Genomic DNA, 18,852 nt, shown 5'->3' with positions numbered 1-18,852 from the left:
TCAACATGCCTCTCAGTAAATAGCTTGGGGTGTCTACTTTCCAAAATGGGGTCATTTGGGGGGGTTTTGTGCTATTTTGGCATTTTATGGCCTTCGAAACTGTGATAGGTAGTGAGGAGTTAAATCAAAAATTTGCACCCTTAGAAATCCTGAAGGTGGTGATTGGTTTTCGGGGTGCCGTGCGCGACTAGACTCCCAAAAAGTCCCACACATGTGGTATCCCCGTACTCGGGAGAAGCAGCAGAATGTATTTTGGGGTGTCATTTCACATATAACCATGGCATGTGTGAGCAATATATCATTTAGTGACAACTTTTTGTAAAAAAAATTTTTTATTTTTTTTTTTGTCATTATTCAATCCCTTAGGACAAAAAAAATAAATATTCAATGTGCTCAACATACCCATCAGCAATTTCCTTGGGGTGTCTACTTTCCAAAATGGGGTCATTTGGGGGGGATTTGTACTGCCCTGCCATTTTAGCACCTCAAGAAATGAGATCGGCAGTCATAAATTAAAAGCTGTGTAAATTTCAGAAAATGTACTCTAGTTTGTAGACGCTATAACTTTTGCGCAAACCAAAAAATATACGCTTATTGACATTTTTTTTACTAAAGACATGTGGCTGAATAAATTTTGCCCTCAATGTATGACTAAAATTTAGTTTATTCGATTTTTCTTATAACAAAAAGAAGAAAATATCTTTTTTTTTCAAAATTTTCGCTCTTTTTTCATTTATATCGCAAAAAAAAAAAATCGCAGAGGCAATCAAATACCATCAAAAGAAAGCTCTATTTGTGGGAAGAAAAGGACGCAAATTTCGTTTGGGTGCAATATTGCATGACCGCGCAATTACCAGTTAAAGCAGCGCAGTGCGAAATTGCAAAAAGACCTCTGGTCCTTAAGGTGTTTATTGGTCCGGAACTGAAGTGGTTAAAGCAGACCTTCAGTAATTCTTTTTTTTTTTTTTTTTATCTTTCCATCTATTAAATTCTCTGCTCTTGTTTTTAAATTTGTATAGTAAAAAAAAAAAAAAAAAATTAGATATCTCTATCTCTATCTCTATCTCGTGCATTTGTTTTTTCCTATTGCCGCACTGATCAGTTGATAGTAGGTACAATGTCAGGCTCCTACGTACTCTAAGTGAAAGCCCATATGGAGCTTTCTGGCAGAAAGCTGGATGGAGGGTGGATGCCGTGTGCTTGAAAATTTTTATTTATATATAATATAAAAAAATATATTTTTCTGCCTGTAAATACCTTTATACAGCCCACTTCCTGTTGTCTGGTCATTAGCCTAGGCTTATGACATCGTGCACAGTTCCCTCCCTCCTGAGAGTTTGCCAGGAAGGGAGAGGGGCGAGTCATTAAAGGGCCAAAGAGCTGAAGAGCTGGGGGTGTGCCTCTGTAAATCCAGGAAGTGAAAATTTTTAATGGATTCCAACTCTAATAAACGAATTTAACTAAACATATTTATGCAACTAAGAAATCGAAACAAGTGTGTTGTGTTTTTTTTTTTTCTCGTTCTGCACGTGTCTAGTATCGGCCTCTTGCAGTCCCCATGGGCAGTCAATCAGTTCATGTGCTGATAGGAGGAGAAAGCAGAGTGACACAGGGGACCTCAGCACTTGTGCTGCATCTCCTTTCACTGTCCAGTTACAAGCTGGGGTGGGTCCAGGAGGAGGTAGGTTGAAAAATACCGGTCAACAGATTGAGGACATCTCCATCCAGGCGATTGAAGTGAATAAATGCTGTAGCTAAATTTTGCTTTTGCTTTTGTATTGTAACTAGCCATTCATCTTTTTTTATTTATTTATTTTTTATTATTTTTGGCTAGAGTTCTGCTTTAGTCCCAGTCAACACGGGTGCAACTTGGCATGTGACTTGCAACACAGATTCCAATGCACACGTTCCTGTAGAAATGGCTTTGCATATAAGTGTGTGCTGAAGCGACCACCCGTTGGAACAGTGTCTATTCAGAGCAAGAGAATGTCACCAGCACACCAAGGCTCTTCAGAGAGAGTCCAAAGCTTTATTCAGCGATCATGTCGCTGCAGCAGATTGCAACGTTTCGGAGCCACGCAGGACACCTTCATCAGGCATGTAATGAAGCGTTAAAATCTGCTGCAACGATGTGATCGCTGAATTAAACTTTGGACTTGCTCTGGAGAGCCTTAGTGTGCTGGTGACATTCTCTTGCCTTGCATCAGAGTCTCGTGACAAGTGAAAACTCATTCGTTTCCATGGGGCCAGTTCCAATCAATGCAGCGACTTTTAACAAGGTTCCTACACGACTTTGATGCAACGTCAGTGCGACTTGGAGTCGCAAGTAAGTTGCACTGGAAATCATACGACAATGGGGTCGCAGCAGTGTGAACTAAGGGTTAAAGTGATTGTCTTGTTTGTGTTTTTTGTTTTCCTGTTGCAGTGGTTTTGCTTAGAGCAACCTGGATCCTACCCTTCTTGGGTCCCTAGCTGGAGCTCCTGGTCCCTCCCTCCTGTTGAATGCCCCCACAGCAAGCAGCTTGGTATGGGGGGTCACCCGTGCTACAGCTTGATGTATCCATTCTGACATGGAGCCGTGGTTTGGCCTCACCCCCTCTCTCCTGATTGGCTTACTGAGTTTGACCGCAGTGGGAGCCAATAGTGGTGCTGCTGTGTCTCAGCCAGTTGGGAGGAAGAGTCCTGGAGTGACGAGGCACTCGTGGACATCGCTAGATATAGATGGGGCTCAGGTAAGTATTAGGGGGACGGCTGCACAAAAAGGCTTTTTATCTTAATGCATAGAATGCATTAAATAATCCTTCTGCCTTTAACCCCAAGACTTGGCCCCAGTTCACACATTTCTACTCAATAGGAGGGGCTCCGTCCTAGGGCCCCTCCTATTCTCTCTATACCTCTTCCCTGGGCCAGTTGATAACCTCCCATGGCTTCCCATACCCCCTATATGCCAACAACATCCAGATCCATCTCCCCTAATCAACTCGCCCCCTCGTATGACATATCGGTATGGATGTTGCACCACTTTCTCTAACTCAATCTTTCTAAAACTGAGCTTGTTATATTTCCTACTTCCTGGTCCCCTCCCTATGAGTTTACTGTTACAAGCAACAGCACAACCATTGGTCCCTCCACATATGCCAGGGTGCTGGGTGTAATCCTAGACTCTGACCTCTCCTTCAGCCCCCACATCCAATCACTGGCTAAATCCTGCCGCCTTCACCTCCACAATATCTCCAGTATTTTCCCCTTCCTGACAAATGACACCGCAAAACAACTTATTACTTATTCACTCCTTGGTTATGTCCTGCCTTGATTACTGCAACACTCTCCTTAATGGTCTACAGTGGCTTTAAAAAGTATTCATACCCCAAACATTTTGCACATTTTGTTATGTTACAACCAAAAACGTAAATGTGTTTTTTTTTATAGGGATTTTATGGGATAAACCAACACAAAGTGGCACGTAATTGTGAAGTAGAAGGAAAATGATAAAAAAAAAAAAATTATAATTTTTTTATTTTTTTTACAAATATGTGAAAACTGTGGTGTGCATTTGTATTCAGTAACCCCCCCACCCACCCCCGAGTCAATACTTTGTAGAACTAAGTCTTTTTGGGGTTTTCTCAGTAATTTTTAAGTTTTTGCCGCAGATTCTCAATTGGTTTTAGGTATGGACTGTGACTGGACCATTCTAACATGAATATGCTTTGATCTAAACCAGGGATCTCCAAACTATGGCCCTCCAATTGTCCAGGAACTACAATTCCCATCATGCCTAGTCATGTCTGAATGTCAGTTTTACAATGCCTGATGGGACGTGTAATTCCACAACAGCTGAAGGGCCATAGTTTGGAGATCCCTGATTTAAACCATTCCATTGTAGCTCTGGCTGTATGTTTAGGGTCGTTGTCTTGCTGGAAGGTGAACCTCCGCCCCAGTCTCAATTCTTTTGCAGACTCTAAAGCCCCATACACACTATTAGATTTTCTGCAGATTTTGTCTTCAGATTTACCAAAACCATGTAGTGTAAGGACCTTCCTGATTGCATACAAATTGAAACTGAAGGTTTGACCTCATGTTATATGGTTTTGGTAAATCTGAACACAAAAATCTGCAGAAAATCTAATAGTGTTTATGGGGCTTTAGTGGTTTGTCCTGTATTTGGCTCCATCCATCTTCACATCACGCTCTGACAAGCTTCCCTGTCCCTGCTCCTGCTGTAGAAAACCATCCCACAACATAATGCTGCCACCACCATGTTTCACGGCGGCGATGTTGTGTTCAGGGTGATGTGCACCCTTTTTCACCACACAGCATTTTGCTTTTAGGCCAAAAAAGGTGAATTTTAGTCTCTTCTGACCAGAGAACCTTCTTCCACATGTTTTCTTTGCCCATCAAATGACTACTCTGCAAATGGGACTTCTTATGACTTTCTTCTTGCTACTCTTCCATAAAGACCAGATTTGTGGAGTGCACCACTACTTGTTGTTCTGTGGACCAATTCTCCCACCTGAGCTGTGGATCTCTGCAGCTCCTCCAGAGTTACCATGGGCCTCTTTGCTGCTTCTCTGATTAATGCTCTTCTTGCCCGGCCTGTCAGTTTAGGTGAACAGCCATGTCTTGGTAGGTTTGCCGTTGTGCCATACGTTTTCCATATTCGAATGATGGATTGAACAGTACTCCCTGAGATGTTCAAAGCTCAGGATATATATTTTTAATAACCTAACCCTGCTTTAAATTTCTCCACAACGTTATCCCTGACCTGTCTGGTTTGTCCCTTGGCATTCATGATGCTGTTTGTTCACTAAGGTTCTATAACAAACCTGATGGCTTCACAGAACAGCTGTATTTATACTGAGACTAAATTACACACAGGTGGGCTCTATTTACTAATTAGGTGATTTTTGAAGGCAATTGGTCCCGTTAGATTTTAGTTTGGGGGTATCAGAGGGGGCTGAATGCATGCCACACTTTTCACATATTTGTGAAAAATTTTGAAAACCATATATCATTTTTCCTTCTACTGCTCAATTATATGTCGCTGTGTGTTGGTCTATCACAGTGATGGCGAACCTTGGCCCCCCAGATGTTTTGGATCTACATTTCCCATAATGCTCACCTACACTGCAGAGTGCATGAGCATCATGGGAAATGTAGTTCCAAAACATCTGGGGTGCCAAGGTTCACAATCACTGGTCTATCACATAAAATACACTTAAGTTTTTTGGTTGTAATATGACAAAATGTGGAAAATTTTCAAGGGGTATGAATACCTTTTTCAAGGCACTGCTACCTTTACTCAGACTATCCCCCTTCAGTCTATCATGAATGCTACTGCTAGACTGTTGCCTCCTACCATGCTCTCTAGCTCTTTTGTTGCCTCCTACCATGCTCTTTAGCTCTTTTGTTGCCTCCTACCATGCTCTTTAGCTCTTTTGTTGCCTCCTACCATGCTCTCTAGCTCTTTTGTTGCCTCCTACCATGCTCTTTAGCTCTTTTGTTGCCTCCTACCATGCTCTTTAGCTCTTTTGTTGCCTCCTACCATGCTCTCTAGCTCCCTTGTTGCCTCCTCCCTTGCTCTCTAGCTCCCTTGTTGCCTCCTCCCTTGCTCTCTAGCTCCCTTGTTGCCTCCTCGCTTCCTCACTTGCTCTCTAGCTCCCTTGTTGCCTCCTCGCTTGCTCTCTAGCTCCCTTGTTGCCTCCTCGCTTCCTCTCTTGTTCTGTAGCTCCCTTGTTGCCTCCTCGCTTCCTCTCTTGTTCTGTAGCTCCCTTGTTGCCTCCTCGCTTCCTCTCTTGTTCTGTAGCTCCCTTGTTGCCTCCTCGCTTCCTCTCTTGTTCTGTAGCTCCCTTGTTGCCTCCTCGCTTCCTCTCTTGTTCTGTAGCTCCCTTGTTGCCTCCTCGCTTCCTCTCTTGTTCTCTAGCTCCCTTGTTGCCTCCTCGCTTCCTCTCTTGTTCTCTAGCTCCCTTGTTGCCTCCTCGCTTCCTCTCTTGTTCTCTAGCTCCCTTGTTGCCTCCTCGCTTCCTCTCTTGTTCTCTAGCTCCCTTGTTGCCTCCTCGCTTGCTCTCTAGCTCCCTTGTCCCATGCTCACCTACAGGACTTCGCAAGAGCCTCTCCTATCATCTGGAACTGGAAGGCGTTTAAGAACGCAACTGAAATCCAATAGACCAATGTGAAGAGTTCCATAGGATTTAAATGGATGCATTTTTCATGCGGTTTTCTTACGCTTTTTTTTTTAAATGGGGAAAAACTGATCAGTGTAAATGCAAGGGGGAGCTGCAGTTTTGAAAACTACACTAAAGATGCAGAACTTTGCACTGCAGCAGTGGTGCGAAGATTCCCATAGAGTTTAAGGGGGATTGTGTTTTTGTTGTGGTTTTTAGCATGGTAAAAATGAAGCAAAAACACATCAATATTAAAGCTGCCTGAAAGAATTAAAATCTGTATGAAACCTGCAGTTATTTCATAAACCTAATGAATGAATATACTAAGACAGATGTCCAACTGTAAGTGCAGGTCAGTTGCCATTATCGGATAAAATGCAGCAACTCATAAGAAGGGATCATTGTCTTGAACGCTCTGAGCGCCTTTTCAAGGTTTCCATCATTGTACTTACAGCACAGCTGAATCACAGTCTACAATTGGTCTTTTTATTCATCAGGGTAAACGTTTACAAGCACATTACAAACTTTGTATGCTTCATCAAGTAGGAAAACATATGAACTGGTAAGTGTACATGTAATGTTTCCATCCAAAAGTTCCACTCTATACATTGGAGAACTACTTGGTCAATGTCTATTAGATTGGTAGAAAAAGACTGACTTGATGGCTGAAATGGTAAGTGCATGTATAACCAAAACTTTGTTTTGGATACCCCATGGGAAGGGTTAAAACCCCTGACCTTTTTTTTTTTATTTTTTTCTTCTTCTTTCTGTCTGAGTTCCATTGGGAAAATTTCACTTTGCATCCAGTCTAAAACATGCAACAGGGAGCTAGAAAAAAAAGTTAAAGCTGAACTCTGAAAAAAAAAAAAAAAAAAAAGATGTATTTGCTTTATAAAATGAAATTAGCTTCTGTAAGTTGTGTCCCATGTGTGGGGATGTGGCTGAATCATTGAAAGCTATCGCTGGAACAGTTCTGGCTCTCATACAGTTAAGTGTGTGCTCACACTCCACCTTGTCTGTTCACAAAATGTGTTGTATTCTTCTCACAAGGTGTTCTGTGATTGAAGAAGTGGAGATCCTGACTTTCATCTGCCCCCTCCAATCACAGAACACCTTTTAATTTTTTTGGAAAAAATGCAAACTATTTTGTGAAAGTGTGAAAAACTCCACTATCCTTCAATGTATGCACTGTGTTGATTTTCTAATGGCAAATAGACTGTGCACTTTGTGAAGTGCAGTTGCTCCAGAACTTAGTAAATGAAGGCTTTACTTTACAAAGAATAACCAATCACGTGCAAGGAAAATGGAGAAAAAAATAAATTTAAAAAACTGCATTTTTGCTTGCACATGATTGGATGATGGAAGCCAGCAGGGCTTCTGCTCATTAACTAAGCTCTAAAGCAACTTCACTTTGCAGAGTGCACAGTCTATTTGCTTTTAGTAAATCCACCCGTATGAGAGGTGGAACTGCAAGTTTTAGCACCAAAAGTCTGACTAGTGACATGATGAATAGTGAAATAACACTGCATTATCTCTAGACACAAGGCACCTACTGGAACTGATTTATTTTTACAAAGCAAATTTCTGAAATGTATTTTTAATTTCTGAAGTTCAGCTTTAAAGTGGTTGTAAACCTCAGGCATGAAATCTGAACAAAGCTTATCCCTCTATAGCAGTGGTCATCAACCCTGTCCTCAGGGCCCACTAACAGACCAACTTTGCAAGATAACTGAAATACATAACAGGTGATATCATTTGCTGCTCAGTGATTGCAGTATTCTAGTTTGCATCTCCCCAAGGTAATACATAAAACCTGGCATGTTAGTGGGCCTTGATGACCACTGCTCTATAGTATGTGCTAGGCCCAAGTAAAAGCACTAGGTATCATTTCTGTCTGCTGCTCCGTTTCTCTGCTATCGGCATGAGTCATTTCTGACAAGTTTTCCTGACACCAAGAGAAAAATGGTGACGGGGGAGGGATCTCCAGCAGATTGACAGCCTCAGCTCTGTTGCTGTGTGAAGGGGGTGTGTCAGTTCCCTCCAATCTGCTCTCAGACCTCTCCTCACTGAGCCCTGCACTGTGTAAATTTAGTTCTCTTCCCCCTTTTTTCTGACCTCTGGAACAAGCTTTATAATTTCTGCAGTTTGAACGGAAGTAGGGAAGAGAAGACTACAGGTAAAAATTATGTAAGAGGATTTGTTTCAGCTCTGTATCAATTCACTGGGTATATGTAAGGGTTTACAACCACTTTAAGTAAAAGAAATTTCCCTCTTTGACAGTTGCCCCAGAAGCGGGTGCTCCCCTTTTTTTGTTCTGGGGATATCTCTAAATTTTTGGATATGCTTTAATTTTTATTTTATTTTTTCTTGATGACAATGGTCACCAGTACAAATAAAGGGGTAAAAATCTCCAATGGGAACATGGACAGCAATAAAAACTTGACAGAGGGTCTAAGGGTTCTCTCAGACGAGCATTCTGATCAGATGCTCTTGTCATCTTTTCAGGCAGATCTATGGACAGGCAGATGTTAATGGTTATTGGTCCGTTTTCATCTGACTACGTCTGAGTCAAGTCTGAAAAAGAATGGAAGTGGCTCCTTTCACATGAGCGCTCCAGTCAGTGCCCCCTGGCAAATTTAGCCGATGGTTGGCTCTCTTGTAATAACAACCGATGCGGCTAAGCAGCCACTCAGCTCTTATTACAAGCAGCGGGAAGGGACGCCCGCCTCCTTCCGCTGCTTGCCCGTGCTCTCCCGTCCCACTGGGAGACCTGAGCAACCAGCTGGCATGTCCACCGGCTGGCCGGAGACCCGAATAAAGCTGGAATCGGTAACCTCACTTCCGGTTTACTCTAGAACTAATGGCGCCAGTTGTCAAAAGTATTCAAAAACACTGATGTTTGCGTTTTGAATACTTTCAAGTATAGAGGAGGAGTTTGAGGGTCTTAAAGACCCCAGATCCCTCCATAAAGAGAGTACCTGTCACAGGGATGTTTATATTCCTTGTGGCAGCAAAAAAAAAAGTGTAAAAAAACAAACAAATTAAAGGGGCTGTGTAAAAATAAAACAAATGTAATAAATAAGAAAAAAAAAAAGAACAAAATTTAAAGTGCCCCATCCCCCCGCGCTCGTGTGCAGAAGCGAATGCATACCTAAGTCACGCCCACTTTTGTAAACAGTGTTCAAACCACACATGAGGTATCACAGTGATCTTTAGAGTGAGAGCAATAATTCTAGCACTAGATATTTGAAAGTGTGGCTTATGGAGAGTTTTAAGTACTGTAGTTTGTCACCATTCCACGAGTGTGCGCAATTTTAAAGCGTAACGTATTAAGTGTCTATTTACTCTGCATAATGTCATCTTTCACATTATACAAATAAATTATGCTAACTTTACTGTTTTTTTTTAATTCATTAATGTGTATTTTTTTTCCAAAACGTGCTTGAAAAAATGCTGTGCAAATACAACAATGTGACGTAAAATATTGCAATGACCACCATTTTATACTCTATGGTCTCTGCTTAAAAAAAAAAAAAAATATATATATATATATATATATATATATATATATATATAATGTTTGGGGGTTCTAAGTAATTTCTAGCAAAAAAATACAGTTTTGTAACTCGTAAGCAACAAATGTCAGAAAAAGCCCTGGCCTTCAAGTGGTTAAACAAAAATTGCTCATTCTGGTATCATACGAGAAACATGTTTGTGTTTGTCCCTTTGGATGTTTTCGTATGAACTGTCATGAACGGCTCTGGAAAGGTGTGTTCTAACGATCAGATTATTGTAAATAATTTATATTTTTCCGTCTGATTTTCTCATCGTGTGTACTAGGCATAAAGGTGATGGGTTGGAGGTAAAACATTTTTAGCACATCCACTAAATCTGCCTGCCCATAGACCTAGCCTGGGTGTGGTCAAGATGCAGGATTAAACTGAAGGGACAAAAGTCACATCCATTCAGCAGGTGACCTGTTCAGATGGCCTGTGACTTCTGTGCAGGGACACAGAAGACACATCCATTGAGCAGCTGACCTGTTCACATTCCTCTGCTCCTTGGAAAAGACACAGAAGCCACATCCCTTCAGCAGGTGACCTGTACACAATCCTCTGCTCCTTGGAAAATACACAGAAGTCACATCCATTCAGCAGGTGACCTGTACACAATCCTCTGCTCCTTGGAAAATACACAGAAGTCACATCCATTCAGCAGGTGACCTGTACACAATCCTCTGCTCCTTGGAAAATACACAGAAATCACATCCATTCAGCAGCTGACCTGTACACAATCCTCTGCTCCTTGGAAAATACACAGAAGTCACATCCATTCAGCAGGTGACCTGTACACAATCCTCTGCTCCTTGGAAGGGACAGGAAGCCACATCCATTCAGCAGGTGACCTGTACACAATCCTCTGCTCCTTGGAAAATACACAGAAGTCACATCCATTCAGCAGGTGACCTGTACACAATCCTCTGCTCCTTGGAAGGGACAGGAAGCCACATCCATTCAGCAGGTGGTGTGTTCACAGTCCCTGGCTGCTTGGAAGGGACACCACTTGCAGAAGGAACCCTTCCTCATGCTACCAATAATACAATAAAAGTTTTTATCTAGAGATGTGATAAGGTTGGTGTGTTTAGCAATGGCTTCAGTCAAGAATTGTTCTTCAGAGCTCCAGATGACCCTTCCATGGTCCATGGTCAGTTCCTGTTCCTTGGTGTGATGCCTTCAGAACCTCCCCCCCCCCCCAGCCCATCCATCCATCCCACCACATCCCTACTACACATAGCGAATCCGCATCAGCACCTTGGACAGCAGGTCCTGGTAGAAGCTGAGAAATATCCAGCCCGGTAGGTACATGAGGGTGACCAGCCCCATAAAATTGAGAGGGTAGTGTGAGTAATCCCAGGAGCAGGCGTCCAATGTCCGCAGTCCTAAACCCCAGGAGAACTCCCAGGTGTAGACAAAGGCGATGTAGACTGGCAGCCTCCTCCAGGCGCCCCATCCTCTGGTGGAACCCAGGTAGAAGTAGAGCTTCTCCACCACCAGGCTACAGCTACCATACATGAAGAAGGACCAGAGGGACGTGTGCCCGCTCAGGGCTTTGCCCGCATTCTCCATCACATTGAAGATGGAGGTGAAGAAGACCTCGTCCAGGAAGCCGTGCATACCATAGAAGATAAAGCGCAGGAGAAGAGGCAGCCGATGGGCAGCGGTGGCATTGGCACAGTCCGTATAGTGTAGCCGTAGGAAGGTCGGGAGGAAGCATTGGGAGTAATAGATGGCCAGTCCGTATTGCAGTCCCAGCTCCGCCGCACTTAGCGGCTGCCCATGGAGAAGCGTTTTCCGGAGAAGGATCTGCAGGCCCACGAACACGGACGGGTAGAAGACGAAGTGGAACGCCAAGCCGTTGTCCGGGAAGCTCTTCTTCTGTAGGTAGATCTTCTCCAGGGCCAGGTGCACCAGGGCGTGCAGGAGGCAGCGGTAGGGAGACGAGAAGCCCAGCAGATTGTAGTCGTGGGTGGTCGGGAGACGGCGGAGACATGAGCTCAGCACATCCAAGGTCAGGCCGTGCATGCCATAGAAATACAACCGCATCCACACTGGAAGGGGCTGCCAGCCCACCGGAGGAGCCTTGGTGGAGCGGGCTCTGCCGACCTGCCGCCTCCAGGCGCCCTGATTCCTGCCCATATCGCGCGATTGGCAGCTGTCAGAGGCGCATAGTGCTTCCCTTGCTTTGTGGCCCTGAGCGGGACCGGCGCCTGGCACTGCATCCAGCGCCCCTCCTTGTGTGCACCGTACAACACCCCCCACCCCATTCACCTCAACTGCCTTCTCCCCGTACAAGCAGCCTTTGTGGTTTTCTCTGGATTACAAAGACCTCCGCAGCCAATCCGTGCCTCTGCTTACTGAGAATGCAACTCAACAGCGTTCTCATCTAAGGGTTGGCAGAGTACAGCACCGGGACTTGGCACGCACTGGTCACTCTGTACACACAAGGGGACAGCTTGATCTGAGAGATGGCCGGGATCAATAATGATTCTGGATCTGCCAGATGAACCTGTTTAATAATGGTCCTGGATCTGCAAGACGGACCTGATCAATAATGGTCTGGGGTCTGCCAGATAGACCTGATCAATAATGGTCTGGGGTCTGCCAGATAGACCTGATCAATAATGGTCCTGAGTCTGCCAGATGGACCTGATCAATAATGATCCTGAGTCTGCCAGATGGACCTGATCAATAATGGTCCTGAGTCTGCCAGATGGACCTGATTATTAATGGTCTTCGGTCTGCCAGATGGACCTGATCAATAATGGTCCTGAGTCTGCCAGATGGACCTGATCAATAATAGTCCTGAGTCTGCCAGATGGACCTGATCAATAATGGTCCTGAGTCTGCCAGATGGACCTGATTATTAATGGTCTTCGGTCTGCCAGATGGACCTGATCAATAATGGTCCTGAGACTGCCAGATGGACCTGATTATTAATGGTCCTCGGTCTGCCAGATGGACCTGATTAATAATGGTCTTGGGTCTGCCAGACGGACCTGATCAATAATGGTCCTGAATCTGCCAGACCTGATCAATAATGGCCCTGGATCTGCCAGAGAGACCTGATTAATAATGGTCCTGGATCTGCCAGATGGACCTGATCAATAATGGTCCTGAGTCTGCCAGATGGACCTGATCAATAATAGTCCTGAGTCTGCCAGATGGACCTGATCAATAATGGTCCTGAGTCTGCCAGATGGACCTGATTATTAATGGTCTTCGGTCTGCCAGATGGACCTGATCAATAATGGTCCTGAGACTGCCAGATGGACCTGATTATTAATGGTCCTCGGTCTGCCAGATGGACCTGATTAATAATGGTCTTGGGTCTGCCAGACGGACCTGATCAATAATGGTCCTGAATCTGCCAGACCTGATCAATAATGGCCCTGGATCTGCCAGAGAGACCTGATTAATAATGGTCCTGGATCTGCCAGATGGACCTGATCAATAATGGTCCTGAGTCTGCCAGATGGACCTGATCAATAATAGTCCTGAGTCTGCCAGATGGACCTGATCAATAATGGTCCTGAGTCTGCCAGATGGACCTGATCAATAATGGTCCTGAGTCTGCCAGATGGACCTGATCAATAATGGTCCTGAGGCTGTCAGATGTACCTGATTATTAATGTTCTTCGATCTGCCAGATGGACCTGATCAATAATGGTCCTGAGTCTGCCAGAGAGACCTGATTAATAATGGTCCTGGATCTGCCAGATGGACCTAATTAATAATGTTCCTGAGTCTGCCAGATGGACCTGATTATTAATGGTCTTCGGTCTGCCAGATGGACCTGATCAACAATGGTCCTGGATCTGCCTGATAGACCTGATCAATAATGGTTCTGGATCTGCCAGATGGACCTGATCAACAATGGTCCTGGATCTGCCTGATAGACCTGATCAATAATGGTCCTGGATCTGGGAGATGGACATGACCAATAATGGTCCTGGACTTGGAAGATGGATCTGACTTATAACAGTTCTGGACCTAGGATATTTACCTGATCAATAATGGTCTTGGCTCGGCCAGATGGACCTGATCAATAGTGGTCCTGATATGGGAGATAGACCTGATCAATAAAGGTCCTTGACCTGGGGGATGGACCTGATCAATAATGGTCCTGGACCTCAGAGATGGACTTGACTAGAACTGCAAATAATGATTATTTTCATAATCGTTTAGTTGGCCGATTATTGTTTTGATTAATCACATAAACACCTCGAAAAAGTTTGGTGTATAATTTAGTTAATTTCTACCACAGTGACGGTAAATATTTGAAGGAGAAGACATTTTCAAATACACAAAGATTATTTGTATGAATATTTTCATCTGAAAATTGATACTTGTACAGACAGCATAAGACATTTAGTAGCAGCATCATGCTTTTTTTTATCATCTTTGTAGCACAAAAACAGCAGATAATCGCTACTATAAGGGGTTAATTGCAATGAAACAGTAAAAGTAATTATATATATATATATATATATATATATATATATATATATATATATATATATCTTATATCATATACAGTATATAATAAATAAATATACCAGAAGTAGGATATATATGAGTATTTTAACTAGAAATCAGGCATGAAGCTACATGAAGGGTGGAGGAGGATATAAATCTTTTATATTAAAGCAGTACTAAAGGCTGAGACTTTTTTCATGGATATAATCAATATAGTATAGAGTGCCCCATAGGAAGGTAAGAAAACGTCTGCCTTTATGCCGCTTACACGCGACCGGACTTTCCGGCAGACTAGGTCTGATGGTTTTTCAGACGGAGTTTTGGCGGAGTTCCGACGGACTTTCCGAACGCACGGACTTGGCCACACACGAACAGACTAGGTCCATTGGAAAGTCCTTCGTCTTGAATGTAATGACGTAAATGGGACTAAACAAGGAAGTTCAATAGCCTGTAGCTAATAGCTTCCCTTGCGTTGTATTTGGTCTGTCGGACCAGCCCCTGCACACAGATGAACTGTTTTCCCGATTTTTAGTCCGTCGGAGTTGAGTCCGTCAGATAGATTTGAAACTATTTCTAGGTCCGTCTGATTTTTTTTCCGAAAAACGATCGGACTAGCCCACACACAATCGGATTGTCCGACAGACTAATCCCTTTAGACCTAGTCTGCCAGAAATTCTGGTCGCATGTACACGGCATTAGAATCACTTTAAATCCCTTCTCCTGTCCAGGACTTTATGTCTCATGGGGCATTGCTCCTCACACATGCATTCACAAGTTTCCAAGCACATACTGACAAGTGTAGATGGTGTACTGAGCTGTACGTGTGCTGCACTGTATTTACAAATATGTAAATACTTAATGCATTCTGTATGCAGGTCAGCTAATCGACTGACCAACTAATCGATTGTGAAAATAGTTGGCAACTATTTTCATAATCGATTATGCTGATTAGTTGTTTCAGCCCTAGACCTGACCAATAATGGTGCTAGATCTGCCAGATGGACCTGATCAATAATGGTCTTGGACTTGGAAAATTAACCTGACCTACAGTATAATGGTCCTGAATCCAGCAAATTAACCCGACCAGTAATGGTCTTCTGGACTGTATATGGTCATTGACCTGGTGCATGAGCTTTACACAGACCACTGTATACTAGACTTCATATGCTGAGACAGGTATACAGAATATATTTTCAAACATAAAGATCAAGTAACATTCCAACAAATCCCATTCCATTTTTTTTCCTGAAATGTCATTGCTATGGTCTGCTTTAATTGGATTGCAAAGATAAACCCTTTACATTTAACGTAGTATTAAAGCTCTACTCAACGCACCGTCATGAAAATATAATCCTTAACAGCTAAAATGGATTTAAATCCACTTTGTGTGCACCAAATGCCTTTGCAAACCCAGATGTTACTGTTTAAAAGTTTTACACGGGATTACTTCACAGATCTGAAGACACCAAGCACACCAAGGGGCAGATTTACTTCAGCTTTAAAGTGGTTGTAAACCCTTACAAACCACTTTGACCTACAGGTAAGCCTAGATGAAGGCTTACCTGTAGGTCCAAGAAATATCTTCTAAACCTACACGGTTTAAGAGATATTTACAAAAAGACATGCACTGCTGTCTATGGCGCATGCGCCGTAGACAGCGGCGCGCAGGTGCAATGAGCATGCCGCTGCCAACGGCGATATGCCGTTAGTGGTGGCTCCCGTGTGCATGTGCGGGAGTGATGTCATCGATGTTCCGGCACTGTGAGTGGCCGAAGCAGCGATACCGGGAAGAAGATGGACGCTCCATGCTACAGGGGACAGCGAGAACTATAGGTAAGACCTTTTTCTTCATTTTGGATAGAGCAAAGGAGGGTTATAACCACTGTCAGATTTCTTTTCGCCAACTGTACCCCCATTGTGGAGATTTTCCTTCACTTCCTGACCCCATAGCCAAACAAGAAGTGAGAGGAAATCCCTACAAATTAAGGGAATTTCTTGGGGACCCCCAGGTCTCCAGAACTAATGTTCCCATTGGAAGTTTTCCCCTCTATTACTTTTCTTGGGGGGGGAATCAGATGGGATAATTACATATTATTTTGGCGTTTTGCACACTGCAGCTTGAAAATGCTCAGCACAGCTTATTTTTTTTAATAAGAAAAAATACAGTCCATTAATTGTAATGTGCCTATGCACACAGGCGTGTAAACAAACGGTGTGTATTCTTCAGTATACACGAGAAAATGTGCGCAAATTTGCTCCAAAATTGCGCGAACGGATATGTGCGAAAATACATGAAAAATAAATATGAAAAAGTAGATGCTCAAACAGGAGTATCGTGTGGAACAAACCTACACATGAAATATTAGAAAAACTCTTCTGTGCTAAAACAAGCACAAACCCGCCTCCTAGAAATTCCCTGCCTGGTTGTTAAAGGTGATGTTTGTATTGGGCCTGGATAAAGACATGTATGGCCTGAAACTCATGCATTTAATAATTTATTTGTATGTTTTCATATTTCCTAAGGCTCCATGAAGAGGCGTAACTAGAATCTTTAAAGCCCCGGTGCAAGAAACCATGAAGGATCTCAGGCTAGAGCCCATAGTAGTGAAGTACAGAAAGTCATACACATGTATATAATATACGTGTATATATATATATATATATATATATATATATATATATATATATATATATAATTTTTGTATCGTTACATATCTGAGTGTGGAACCCCCACTTACATCAAGGTCCCCAGACCTCCCCCCCATTACATCAGGGTCCCCAGGGAGCCTCCCTACTTACATCAGGTCCCCAGAGAGCCTCCCTACTTACATCAGGGTCCCCAGAGGGCCTTCCCCTAAATCAGGGTCCCCAGAGAGCCTCCCCTTAAATCAGGGTCACTAGAGAACCTCCCTACTTACATCAGGGTCCCCAGAGAGCCTCCCCCTACATCAGGATCCCCAGGGAGCCTCCCCATACATCAGGGCCCCCAGAGAGCCTCCCTACTTACATCAGGGTCCCCAGAGAGCCTCCCCCTACATCAGGGTCCCCAGAGAGCCTCCCCTTAAATCAGGGTCACTAGAGAGCCTCCCCACTTACATCAGGGTCCCCAGAGAGCCTCCCCCTACATCAGGATCCCCAGGGAGCCTCCCCATACATCAGGGCCCCCAGAGAGCCTCCCTACTTACATCAGGGTCCCCAGAGAGCCTCCCTTCTTACATCAGGGTCCCCAGAGAGCCTCCCCCTACATCAGGGTCCCCAGAGAGCCTTCCCCTACATCAGGGTCCCCAGAGAGCATCCCCTTACATCAGTGTCCCCAGAGAGCCTCCCTACTTACATCAGGGTCCCCAGAGAGCCTCCCCCTACATCAGGGTCCCCAGGGAGCCTTCCCCTACATCAGGGTCCCCAGAGAGCCTCCCCTTACATCAGGGTCACCAGAGCCCCCCTACTTACATCAGGGTCCCCAGAGAGCCTCCCCCTACATCAGGGTCCCCAGGGAGCCTCACCTTACATCAGAGCCCCCAGAGAGCCTCCCTACTAACATCAGGTTCCCTAGAGAGTCTCCCTACTTACATCAGGGTCCCCAGAGAGCCTCCCCCTACATCAGGGTCCCCAGAGAGCCTCCCCTTACATCAGGGTCACCAGAGCCCCCCTACTTACATCAGGGTCCCCAGAGAGCCTCCCCCTACATCAGAGCCCCCAGAGAGCCTCCCTACTAACATCAGGGTCCCCAGAGAGTCGCCCTACTTACATCAGGGTTCCCAGAGAGCCTCCCTACTTACATCAGGGTCCCCAGAGAGCCTCCCTACTTACAATAGGGTCCCCAGAGAGCCTCTCCCTACATCAGGGTCCCCAGAGAGCCTCCCCTTACATCAGGATCACCAGAGAGCCTCCCTCATCACATCAGGGTCCCATACTTCCCAACTTTTTGAGATGGGAATGAGGGACACCTATCAGCAAAAGTATGCAGGCATAGGACACACCCCTTGCTATGCCCCCTTAAAGGAGAAAAAAAACAAGATTGGTTAAATCCACAAGTGCTTTTTTTTACCACTACTATTCCTTTATACTGGATTTTGGAATTTACAAATGCAGCAATTTAGAAATCAGATGGAAGGTTTAGCCCTGGGAAACACTTTTTGATAGATAAAAAGTGCATTTTTTATACGTCTATATATATCAGACAAAAATGAGGGACAAATGAAGAGGAATGAGAGACAGAGGGACATTGTTCCAAATCAGGGACAGTCCCTCGAAATCAGGGACAGTTGGGAGCTATGGGGTCCCCAGGGAACCTCCCCTTACATCAGGGTCCCCAGAGAGCCTCCCTACTTACATCAGGGTCCCCAAAGAGCCTCCCCATACATCAGGGTCCCCAGAGAGCCTTCCCTTAAATCATGATCCCTAGAGAGCCTCCCCTTACATCAGGGTCCCCAGAGAGCCTCCTCTTACATCAGGGCCCCCAGAGAGCCTCCCTACTTAAATTAGGTTCCCAGAGACCCCTCATTACACCAGGGTCCCCAGATAGCCCCCTTCTTACACCAAGGTCCCCAGAGAGCCCCTTCCTTACATCAGTGTCCCAAGAGAGCCCCTCCTTACATCAAGGTCCCCAAAGAGCCCATCCTTACATCAGGGTCCCCAGAGAGCCCCTCCTTACA

General features: G+C 44.4%; 1 protein-coding gene across 2 annotated transcripts; it reads right to left on the bottom strand.

Moving 5' to 3' along the window:
* Window positions 1-6,625: 6,625 nt before the first annotated feature.
* Window positions 6,626-12,144, bottom strand: TMEM229A (transmembrane protein 229A). Of its 2 annotated transcripts, none has more exons than XM_077473233.1 (2): window positions 10,567-12,144; window positions 6,626-10,506 (listed from the first exon to the last, which is right to left on the bottom strand). In XM_077473233.1, the coding sequence occupies exon 1, from the start codon at window positions 11,855-11,857 to the stop codon at window positions 10,946-10,948; it is 912 nt and encodes a 303-aa protein (XP_077329359.1). In that variant the 5' UTR covers window positions 11,858-12,144; the 3' UTR covers window positions 6,626-10,506; window positions 10,567-10,945. The 2 variants fall into 2 exon arrangements, with proteins under 2 accessions (XP_077329359.1, XP_077329358.1); XM_077473232.1 differs by having other exon boundaries at window positions 6,626-10,566; window positions 10,628-12,144.
* Window positions 12,145-18,852: the final 6,708 nt, after the last annotated feature.

This window comes from Lithobates pipiens, unplaced genomic scaffold (assembly GCF_037356315.1).
Source record: "Lithobates pipiens isolate NorthernLeopardFrog02 unplaced genomic scaffold, aLitPip1_a1.2 Scaffold_8, whole genome shotgun sequence".
Classification (NCBI taxonomy): Eukaryota; Metazoa; Chordata; class Amphibia; order Anura; family Ranidae; genus Lithobates; species Lithobates pipiens.
The sequence above is the reverse complement of the archived record's forward strand: the minus strand, read 5'-3'. Positions and strand labels throughout refer to the sequence as shown.